At 40.7% G+C, this 12,043-nt stretch overlaps 1 protein-coding gene across 1 annotated transcript; it reads right to left on the reverse strand.

Annotated features, from left to right (window-relative positions):
• Positions 1-463: 463 nt before the first annotated feature.
• On the reverse strand, positions 464-7,307 carry LOC112560824 (metabotropic glutamate receptor 4-like). The gene is made up of 9 exons (XM_025232888.1): positions 7,137-7,307; positions 6,689-6,889; positions 5,759-6,496; positions 5,114-5,440; positions 4,631-4,867; positions 3,073-4,017; positions 2,594-2,720; positions 2,073-2,191; positions 464-1,137 (listed from the first exon to the last, which is right to left on the reverse strand). The coding sequence occupies exons 1-8, from the start codon at positions 7,185-7,187 to the stop codon at positions 2,148-2,150; spliced, it is 2,670 nt and encodes an 889-aa protein (XP_025088673.1). The 5' UTR covers positions 7,188-7,307; the 3' UTR covers positions 464-1,137; positions 2,073-2,147.
• Positions 7,308-12,043: the final 4,736 nt, after the last annotated feature.

Raw genomic sequence — 12,043 nt, forward strand, 5'->3', positions numbered from 1 at the left:
TTTCCAGCACTGCAATTTTATTTTATAGTTACAATTGCTGATAACGACTTTTTAAACTATTAAAATTATAACATTATAAAAAATTGTAGACAGATTTATTAAAGTAACGAGAATAAGGGTTAGTGACATCAGGAGAATACTGAGAATATATTAGAAATCTTGAGAATATTGAGAAATTCTATAATATGAAACTGCAAAAATGGGGATCGTCACTTTCATGGCACCCCACTGGACCTTTAAGACTCTTAAGGTAGTTTTACGCATGACTGACAACTGACAAACATCCAAACAAAGCATGGACGTATATATGATATATTAGTTCGTGAAACAAAGAGGACTTCTATCACAAGAACAAAAAACATATGTATTGTTCAGTTTTTAAATGAGCATCAACATGATAGTTATTAGTCATTGAGTCACATGGTCTGTTCGAAAGTAAACTTCCAAAGCAAGATTCTAGTGAACATTGAGATTTATATACTGAAGAAATACATGCAGATAGTTTAATGAGATCTTTAGCTCAAAGTACATGCTGATACAATTTACTGATATACTTAGTTTGAAGAAATTATCGCTACTGGCTTACCTATATATTTATTTTCCCAAAAATACGTGCCGATAGTTAACTGATATATTTAGCTTGAAGACATATGCAAAGCTTAATATTAATTACCGTCTCTTAGTATGGTATTCATTACAATCTGTTAATATTAACGCATCTCATAAGTTATTTTCACTCGTGTAAATTTGTGTATTAAAGCATCCCAGCAAATGTGTCGCTCCCATGTCCATGCTGAAACACGCAGGTCCACACTTGAAGGAAAGCAGACAAAAAACAGGTCACAGACCCTCAGAGACTCGCAGAAACACATTAATAAGTGCACAAATGGAGACAGAAGACAAAAGAAGATGGCACGAATAGTATTATTATTAATTATTTACCGCTGTTATATATGTTGCTTGTGTTCTAAAATTACAAGGAGGTGGCATGTCGGTAACACTCGCGAGTTTCCTTAGAATTGGGATCATATGGAGAATCAACTGTGCTGTAGTCGGCCGAGTTTGAATCTGCACTCATTGAACTGTTGTTATTTGCTCCATGTCCCGTCGAGTAGGTTGTACTTGCTTGTCTCCGAGCTGTACAATGGAAATAAAAAAATTGTTTCAACGTTAACGAACTTGAAATGTGCTCACTGCCTGAGTACATTAGTTTATTAAGCACAAGTGACCGCACACTTGTGATGATGATAACAATTAAGAATAATTGGATTTGTAAAGCGCTTTCCCCGAGTGAATACGAACTCAGGTCGCTGCACACGAAAGACTACAAACGAATCGCCAGTCCCCTAGCAGCACAGAATGGCAAAAATACATGGGATTCCTGGTGAAGGACATGGGTTTCATATATTTTCTATAGAAGCCATATGACCACGCTTAGCCTCTTGCGAAGTTCTCGCTGTCAGTCGCGGCGAGCCTAAGCAATGAATGTGACTAAACCGGAAGCTTTGTACACACCCGCCTCGTTCTAGTAGTTAATTGTGAAAAAATCGTCTGCCAGCAATCCAGTAATACAAGTTCGTGAGAGCACAGAGAGGAGGACAAAACAAGCAGACCGAGGAGACCGACTCTGGTGGTAAGGCGCAAGTAGCTGAGACGGGTATGCTGGGAAAAGGCCATAGAAGACCTCAACAGTAGCAAAACACTTTAAGGAAAGAGTAATAATGTCTCTATTTTTATCAAATCAAATCAAATCAAATCAAATCAGACTTTATTGTCTGTCGAGGATACCCAAGACAGAAACTTTTCTTTGCTCTACTTTCCCTTACACAAAGCAAAACAAAGCAAAAGACAAAAAGAAAAACTAAAGAAAGAGAAATAGAGAAAGATATGATTGCATCACTTGGTCAGCCACAAGACCCAACCGATAAGTTAATAATTACACCTACTGGTAAATGGTAGAACAATATCCACCAATCATAGGTGCACCATGAGTATAATAACACCCCTAGGTACAATATTAGTATAATGATACTCACCAGTCATTGGTATAACAATTATATAACGATACTCACCAGTCTGTCTGAGGCGTCGGAGTAAACAAATTACGATGACAGCGAGAATGATGAAAACGGCAGCCAGACTAACACTCAGTCCCACGATGGCTGAAGTGTTTTCAGGACAATTGATGTCACTAGAAAAGGAATGAATTACGAAAAAGTTTTTTCTTGGTTTATTATTCCTAAACGCAATTCTATATTGTATTCTTTAAACTTTTGATATTATAATCTTGCTATTCTTAATCTGCACATTGTACATTCAAGCTCATTGTTTAAATATTTACTTTATGTTACCAAATATGCAACAAATCCTTGATTACTAGTAGCAGTTCTCTCTCAATACGAGTGGTAATAACAATCACAATAAGCAAGTCGGAAATGCCTTAGTAGCTTGTAGTCATCAAAGTGGTTCGCGAAGCAAGTGTATTTCATTACTGTAAGCATTTGCCAAATGAGTTCCCATCATGTTATTTAATGTAGTTAAGATAAGCGCTATAACTAGGATCTCACTTAACTGACACAAAAATAAGTAATACTTAGAGGCTGATTTGCACAAATGTCACACTCCGCTTGGTTTGGACAGAAAGACGTAAATGTTTGGCCTCTGGGCAGTGTGAGAGACTTCTCATCGAGGACTAGAGTATCGTGCTTCCATGAACCCACCTAGATGGAAAAACACAGGTATCACGCACATACATATATAGCTATACCTTACTTGCATATACAATCATTTTCCTATAATATCTATTTAAAAAATAAAAAATAAACAAGCAAGGTTAGCCCATATAGTCACTATTAGAGTAAACGACATTTATTAATTACTACGGTTAGGTTGATCACAACTTTTATCCGTTGCTGCTAGATGAGTTATGAAGACCTCATGTTCTTGAGATACGTTTGATTAGTTTATTGATATCTCTAACATTTCACTCTACAACAGACGCTTCAAGCGTGAAAATGCACTCACTTAATGACCAAGTACAACCTTAATGCAAAGTGGTTTCTTAAGTCTTACTTCTTTGTAGACCATGGTGTTGTCCGAGACTGTCCTGTTCCTCGTCACCTGCAGGATCTTGAAGCCCACCAGCCCGTCTCCGTTGTCGTCAAACACCTGTGTACGCTCACCTGTATTGTACAAGTCCAGCTTCACCGTCTTTAGTGTCTTGACAAGATCATCCGAGTGGACAGCATCGCACATGGAGCGAGCTGCAGGTCCACAGAGGCGACTCAGAGTCTGGTTGACGCCAATGACGAGGGCGTACATGGCTTGTATGTGGAGAGAAGCTCTTGGATCGTCGACATAATCAGCGGCTACATTGTCAGGACACATTCCAGTTTTGCCTTTCCTTTCAAAACTTTTGTTGAAAAAACAGTTTTTTCTCGCTTCCCAGAAGTATCGGAGCCAAATATTTTCTGTTTGTGTGGGATCCAGAGACTTGAAATAGGAGCCGAAGAACTGGTCTTGAGGAATTTCTTGTGAAAAGACTAGCGAACCTTCTAATTTAGTCTTGTCTTCAATTAGTGCCTGCCGTCTACCCCAAGAATTGCTGGCCAGGAAAAAAAAGTTGTCATTGGCCGTGAGCTCAGGTAGAATGGCGTCCATTATTTTTGTGATTTCTGTGGGATACAGCACGACAATGACCAGCCTGGCAGAACTCTTCTTACGGAGCTCGTCCTTGATCCACTTGTACTCGCTGACCTCATTCACGGGAGTGATGGCGATTTTCTGAGCGATGCAGACCTTGGCATAGTTGTTCTTCACCGTTTCCTGAATTGTCTGAACAAGTGTCTGAGCGTATACAGCTGTCTTGTCGTACATTATCTGAATGTAACTGGCGTTAAGCCTGACGGCAACGTTTAGCAAAACGCGGGCTTGAATATCATCTGATGGCACTAGACGCATGAAGTAGGGGTACGTAGATCTGTCTTTAAGAAGAGGAGAGGTGGAGGCAGGACTTACCTACACAGAAAGAACGCAAATTTAACTCCCAGTTTAACTAAACTCTCAACTAAATCAGACAGAGTCAAGTAATCGTGCTGACTAAACCAATATACATATTGCAATTGTCCATTCTGATACAAACATTCTGGCGTAGAAAAGTTTGAGTAATTGACTAAGAAAAAAAAATTAGAATGACCCAATGTACTACATAAGTAGTCGCATACGTTGCTAATCTGGTTTAGTGTTGGAAAACCGTTGTTACGTCACACTGAGTCTTAGTCAATCGACAGTAATACATTTATATGATTCTTACACCTAGGTCTTCGTTTCTTGTTAGAAATTGTCAAAGATTATGACCAATTTCATTTTTTTCAAACGTTTTCAACAAGCAAAACAATTCTTTCTTTATCACCTGTACAAAAGGTTTGTTGATGTATGTTAAGGTGTCTAATCCACATTGATCTCTCCGGTGATACAGTTTCATATATATATCCCATAATACGTGGCAATATGACAGTACTGTTGTTTTGGTCATGCAGGAGCAGACGACAGATATAATCCAAGCATGAAAACTGAACACTTTGTATTTGTTGATGATAAGACGGTTCTAGGTTGATACGCAAGGACTCACCTGAACAAAAGGTGTGCCAATATTTGTAAGAGTGTCAGCAGCCGCCATGCTGTCTCCGCTGGCATAAGCGCCTACATATCCCATAATATAAGGCAATATGACGCTGCTATTGCGCATGCTGCCATCAGGCAGCACCAGACGACCAGTGTGCAGGTCCAGAAGGCGCTGTCGGGCGAGCAGTGGACTACTACAGGTGTTTATCAGCAGGAAACCAATCTTACGTCCTGGCAAGATGTCCTGCATTTAAAGATAGTAGATATATGTTAACATGTAAGCGAGAACAGTTTAGTTAGCCACATAAATATATGGTACAGCTATGGAAAATTAGTTCTATTAATATTAGTTTACATAATTAAGTTTTTGTTAGCAATATCAACAGATTGGCATAGAAGCGTGAGGCTTGTTACATAGAGGCTTTAATAGCCGACATAGGTATAAAGTACTTCCTGTAAATGAGGCAATAATCCGAGACTAAATTCGTACCTTAAACATTCCTTCCTTTTTGTTTATTTGTTTCACTGCAAATACCAGAGCCTCCGCTAAATCCGCGCCTGCTAGTGTTTTAATGGCGGCACATTGAAGTGGCGAATGAGTGTTCTGATCGTGTATTGACAGCATGCCAATGACGTAAAGATCTCCTTCCATAAAGATTACATCATCAGCCACGTCATTCTCACACTGAAGACAGTCATGGTCGACGTCACACTGAGAGAGCGGTCTGTGTGACCAGGTCAAAGGTGACCCATCTTCACTGTAAAAGGCTGTGTCCGACTCCTGAATGACGAGCTCTCCCTCCGTGAATGAAGCGACCTGAAAAAGTCACCGCGCACACACACAGACGCAGCGATTCATTTACAGCTATAAACACAATTCAGTCAATCAGTAGAGCAAAAGTATTGTCGGACTTAATGCTTCCTAATCCACGCATCCAGATATGCTCAAAGTATAGTTTTAAAAAGGTGAACAAAAGAAGACTTGGTCTTACGTGCAAATAATACTCTAAAACAAACAAACAAACAAACAAACAAAACAAAAAACAAAAAAAAAAAAAAAAAAAAAAAAAAAAAAAAAAAACAACAACAAAAAAAAAACCACCACCAACAACAACAAAACCCCCAAACGCTCTACCTGCTTAAAAGTGAAATCTCCGGTGTTCTCTCGTCGCAGATTGTAGACCGTGTAATCAGTAGTTCCCTTCTTCCTAGTGAGGTCGCCATTTTCATCAAACTGAAACTCCGTGTCGTTGCCTAAGTATGACATTTCTGGTGTAAACTCTCGTAAAGACAGTGTAGAGTTCCGTAGAACATCTATGAGAGCGGTTCGAGTTTTAAGGAACGACGTGAACTCCGAACACAACCCCAGATTGGATGTGGGGCAATGTCTTGCCTGTTCTTGCTTTAAAAGAGCAGCCATCATTGCCGCCGCTTTCAATTGATACCCAGTAAATAGACTCACACTCTCCCTGCTTATCTTTCCGAAGCTAGCTGAAATAAAATCTTTATTACTCTCCCAACATCCAGACTGTTTGATGTCGCAGCCAATCGCCTGGTTAAAGAATCCAGCAAGCCAAGGAATCCTTGTTGCGTATTCAGTGAAAAGTGTTCGATTCGTCCAAAGTTCTGTCCAAAATGAGCCGAACTCCGGCAACGGGAAGTACATCGGTGACGTCACAAGCGCGCCACGTGCAATGGATATCAGCTGCCCCGAGGGGGTCTGTAGGTTCGTCTGCTGCAAGGCCACCGTTTCAGAGAGGACAAGGTTCACGTATTTTATGGTATCGCCGATCTTCTTGATCAGTCTGTTCATGGTGGACGTACTTCCCAGAATTACGATTCCCCGGACAAGTCCATTTGAAGGACTTCTCATCTGTTCAACAAGATTTAAAGAAAAAATCTATACAATAGTCAGAAAATGATTCATGATTTTCAGATATGTTCATAAGACCAATATTTATTTTTATATGGATTACAAGAACGTTTAGATAATTTAGCAAAGGCCTTTGCTTACTTTTAACTGCGTCCTGAAATAATTTCAGGCTGAATTTTAGGTAAAACTTACCTGTTCAACGATGTTTGCAACGGTTGTCTCAAATGACACTGAGCGGGAGTCAAGAGGAAGACTGACGAATACCGGTACACAGATACCTGTCTCTTGTGAGAGATGTCGGAGTTCAAGTGCCATCGGGCGACCATAGTTGTCGTCATCATAGACGATAGCCACGTAATTCCATTTCAGTTTTAACAGCAGCTGATGCAGCACCTTCATGAAATACGAACAATACATTAGCACATGAAACATGTCAGCTAAGACAAAGGTATGTTTGATTATGATATAAACCCTTTCATATATAAAATATTTAATTCACTCTCACAAAGGAAAAAAAAAGCAGTAATAGTATATCCTCACGAAAGCGTCATCACTAGACAACCTTCTGATTATCCTCCTTGTTGTCATCGCCCACATTAGCTATTAGGCTAGGAATAGTGTTTGCAGCCAAACTTCTTACCTTTACTTGCGTGCTGTCAGAAGGAATGACCCGGAAGAAGTTAGGATACATCGTCTTGTTACTTAATTCACTACCAGTCGCCGAGCCACTGATCAGCAAAAGTTGTTTACTTGGCGAGAGTGAGCTCAGCCATCTGGACACGACCTTGACATTTTCGGTTCCTGATGACCACAGCAATCCTGGTTAAAACAGTTAGTCACAATGCTTTAGTCAGTCCCAGTCTTTTCTCACCCTTTTCCCTTCTCTCTGTCTCTCTTTCTCTCTCATCTCTGCATGCGTGTCTTATCAAACATCCATCCATACATAGATTGTCTTACCAAATAAAACGACAGAGCCATTGTCAACAGTAACGAATTTTTCAAGTAAGTTGAAAACTCCTTCCACGGCCTTGCTGCTACTCGAGCATATCCGGTAGATATCCAGACCTGATCAATAATATCAAACGTGCAGAAGCACAATGAGCATCAGATAATCATCGAAAGCTTAAGGAGCACGTAATAAAAGTTTGGAATTAGTGTGAAACGAAAGGGAAACGAAAAGAATTGTGTAAACGAGAATATTGTATTTTAAAATGATAGTCGGAGTAAAACAGTCTTAAAACCCAGCAATGTTTGAAAAGACAAGTCTTGGTTAGCTTCATAGGCCTTAATATTATGTTTATTTGGCGTTGAACAAAGAAAATGACATGTGCCAATTTAATCGAACAATAGTAGCGAGGGTATTCGATGAGGTCGGTGATCCCGTCTTCTGACAGGCTGTCATCGTTCAGTGCGCTCTCGGACTACATCAAGGAGCAGCACGATGTGCAGGTAACCAACAGCATGGCAAAGATCTTCCCACTACTGTGTTATCATTTTCCCTCTTATCAAACTGGGGAAAGTGGACAGCCAAGATATTGAATCAGCGGCGTCCGAAACTAAAGGTGCGCACAGTCCGGTTCGATACCCATGCGGCGCGGTTTGTCCATCTCTTGAATAGGTGCCGAGCTCTCTAGACTAGGGTTCGGACGCCATTGTTCTAATCCCTGGGATATCGGCTTTTCCGTCAGACAGGACCGTAAGTTTGAGACCGAATTTCCTGTCTCTGTGTCATGATACGGTTTCTGACCTATTTTGATGCCTGGAATACAGTTTCGGTCGTTGAGTGACTTCAGAAACCAGGTGACAGCAATGACCTCCTCCAGATGTCCTGCGCTGTAGTCTCCACAGTCGCCGTTGTCAAGCTCGTTGACGGTAAAGAAGGCGCCGAAGATGACGTCACCAGACAGCGCAGTCACCTGGTCTTGAGAGCTTGCCGGGGTGGTCACAAAAGCCAGTAACCCGACAAACAGTTCATACCTGAAAACATTTAAAGCAATGTAATTACCTGAAGTATTTGCTATTTCTGTGTCAAACATCGCACTGTACAAAGATACCACAAATGAATATTTTTTAATCGGTGACAGATTGTCGGCAAACCAGTTCCACGTACAACCGTCTGTGAGTGGGGACATCATAGGTCTTCAAATCGTGACTAAAATCTTGTATATTTGATTTCTCGGCCGAGAGACATACATGAGGTCATGGTCGGTTTGTTGATTGTTTCACCTGTAGATACGAGACAACACAAAACTATCAACTCCACAAGGCAGAGTGCTTCGCCAGTAACCTGACAATGTTCACTAAAAACAGGTTCAGATGACTGCTAGGTATTCTCCACCAAGCTTGATGTTGGTTCACTGAAGCGTTTGTTCTTTCTAGGCTTGATTATTGTTACTCCTTGCCCCCGGGCTGCCCTCATACCTCATACCTCATTCCTCATCCATAAACAGCAAAAGTACAGAACTCCGTTGCACGTCTGGTGCTTAGAGCCAGCACACGGGACCATGTCACTCCTTTCCTTTATTTTCTTCACTGGCTTCCCATCCGTTCTCATATTCAGTTCAAACTATACTATGACACTTTGTCAATTCGCCGTCATGGTTGGCTTGTTTACATAAGAATGCCAGTATATTACAACTTCCCGGCTGTTACATATAGTTGCTATCAATAAAGTTATGTAGGTAATTTTCATTATAGGCATATTTCTTTTCTACAAAGAAGCATAAAATCTTAAGTTTAATGCTGTCTGGTTATAACTAAATTGCAATAAAAACTTTATTTGTATCCTGCCTTTCAAGCTGAAAATAGCTTCCGAAGAATAAAAGTTGTTATGAAGTTTAGTTCTCTGTAGATGTGGAACATTGCGAGGAGTGGTCACGTGACAGGTACTTTCAGATTACTCACGTTGTTCAGGAACAAGCATTATATTGATACATTCCTGATTATAGTCGCGCGCGCGCGCGTGTGTTTTTGTTAGTTCGGGCGTGAGAGAGTGAGAGAGTGAGAGAGTGAGAGAGAGAGAGAATCGCAGGAGAAATATAAGCGTTTTTAACTTTAAATCAAACATCAGGGAACGCATACATGGTAGAGGGCAAACTGACCTTATGAGCAGGTGATAGTTACAAACAATAGTATTCAGCTCAGGATAGAGAAACACAACAAACTCACTTACCTGCCCATCTGGATGATTTATCCGGTAGTGGACTACTAGGATGCTGTCAGTATTTCAACGTGCTCAGAGTGATCTTGAAAACTATGAATGGATAACACAATGCCAACATTAACAAATCTGTTCTCTAAAAGAAGAAATTAGTTTCTTGAAACCAAACGTCTTTGATATTTGTAGCTTCATTTTTTCACTAGCTTAGCAAAGTTTACATTAAGTGACCTCAAACACTCAGCGAACAGGAACTTGCAGATTTTTCCACAAACAGCTTTGTCCTTCATTCCGACAAATCCACTGGAATTGTTAAATCATAAACAGAAGGAAGCAGGCACCTAGTCATCCAATCACCGCATGTTACAGAAGGTTGGTGTGCAGTTCGTAGGAAACTTTCCAGAAGTAGGACGTCCTCTTTACCATGACACAGCATTTGCCACTAAGCGCGATATTCTACGTGTCTACGTGTCTTCACATTCTTTATCGTACCGAGCCGGCTGGTGGTGTCGAACCTTGGCACGCTCACCCAAGCTTCTTGTGTTTTATCAGGTCCGTCGATCGTTTGTTGCTGCCAAGAGGGGTCGGACTGCGCTGAGGTTGACCTGTCGGGGACGGTCACGCGACACCGAAGAGTACCCGTCACTTAACAGAACTGGGGGAAGGGGTGCTGCTCTCTGGGCAAAAGACAACTACTGCGACCCCTCTTTTGCTCCAGAGTGAACCCTTTATTGGAATAATTATACATTTAGACTATTTTCTTAACTAAAAATTTAATTAATAAACATAGGCTTACATATTACTATGGTTGATTGTCTTGGTCTGTCTCAGGACTCATCAGATTTGCATTCGTGAGCACACATGAAGCCGGAACAGGAGTGATTTGACAAGTCCAGAAACAATGTCAATCCATCCGTAATCCATCCGATATTTTATGACTAACACGTATAATGTAGCCGATGTGTATCGCGTATAACATTCCTTACTTCCAAACAATAGCAGGGGCAATAAAACTTATCCACTCAGGTTTTTTCCTTTGGCCTTTCACCGACAGACGACACCAAGCGTGACTGTCACGTGGTAAAGACTATACGACTGTAACGGATCCGAAATGGAGTCTTACAACACCGCTAACTCAACAGCTTGCATCCACAATAAAAAAGTACTACAAGAAATAAGAAAATATAATTAAGGTAAAGAGACAAATCGTGTTAATAAACTATTGTCACAACCAGAATATAGAGTGTGGTGGGGTGATATCAGTACACTTGGGTTCAAAGCCTCACTACCCCTGCACGTGAGACGCTGGACAAACGAAGGTTCGCAAGTTTCTTGAGCCTCACGTGCATGCCGGGTAAAGCTCACCCAGTGTCAAGCCAGGGGGTGGTTGATTTTAGCTGAGGATTTCCAAAGAAAACAGAAGAAAATTCGGAGGAAAATCTGTACAAAGCGCGATGAAGAACGGAAATACTATCTTCCTTGAGCCGTTGGTAGTTACCGTTGGGTAAAACGGGTAGAGACATCGACCTACACGAATGAACCTTGTTTGTAACCTTATCTCCAGTAGTAGGGTGCTTGTCAACAAAAATCAACTTGAATTATAAAGAATCCTGCTTTATAGCACGGTCACCCTGTAGTCACACAAGCAACTCTTGCGTTACATATGCTGTTACTCATACTTGAAATATTTGAGAAGTAGCCATCCGTAAAATATTATCAATTTATTTGTATACTTCAGCGCGACTGTATTGCCAGAGGGAGAAGTTTGGAATCATAACCACTCAGGCATTCTGACAAAGCAGACAAGTGTTTTGAACACACTGTATAGTTTATGGTTTTATTCTATAACACTCTTTCTTTATTGCTCAGTTGATATTATCACACAACATGGACAACTGCGCAGAAACAAAACATAGCAGTCACGTGACATATTTGTAGCAACCTTTCACAAGAAAACTGGCAAACATCAAAGTTTTTAAAAGCTGCTCATAGTGCATTGGAATAATTGCATGAGTCTATGTATATAATTATAATATAATTATAGAATCTTAAAATATAATATTTAAATTATAATAATGCACGGGCATATTTACACAAGTGTCTGTTGACGAAACAAGCCCTACATGGTATACTCAAGACCTTAATGACGATCAACCACCATTTTTCCTGGCTGACTGGAGACGGTCCTCACTACCAGTTCGAGTTGCTGTCATCTTCGGGTAACCGGGTAAGGGTGCAATGCATATGCTGTTGATACTTGCAAGATCCCCCTCTTCTGTTACTTTGACCCGTGCACATGAAAACTCCTCGTCTGTCCCGTCGGTTCACGTTCTCCTCCCTCATTTCCTTTAAAGCTTACACCGTTGTCGATGGACAGGGAGGGACTGGTC

This window comes from Pomacea canaliculata, linkage group LG3, assembly GCF_003073045.1.
Source record: "Pomacea canaliculata isolate SZHN2017 linkage group LG3, ASM307304v1, whole genome shotgun sequence".
Lineage (NCBI taxonomy): Eukaryota > Metazoa > Mollusca > Gastropoda > Architaenioglossa > Ampullariidae > Pomacea > Pomacea canaliculata.

What these genes read in the sequence shown, in the direction of transcription:
- LOC112560824 (XM_025232888.1), bottom strand. Translation starts at nt 7,187, where the DNA reads ATGTATCCTAACTTCTTCCGGGTCATTCCTTCTGACAGCACGCAAGTA. An exon ending in AAAAGGAAGGAATGTTTAAG is followed by an intron (nt 4,868 to 5,113) that starts GTACGAATTTAG and finishes CTTTAAATGCAG; the next exon opens with GACATCTTGCCAGGACGTAA. An exon ending in TTGGCACACCTTTTGTTCAG is followed by an intron (nt 4,018 to 4,630) that starts GTGAGTCCTTGC and finishes CTTTCTGTGTAG; the next exon opens with GTAAGTCCTGCCTCCACCTC.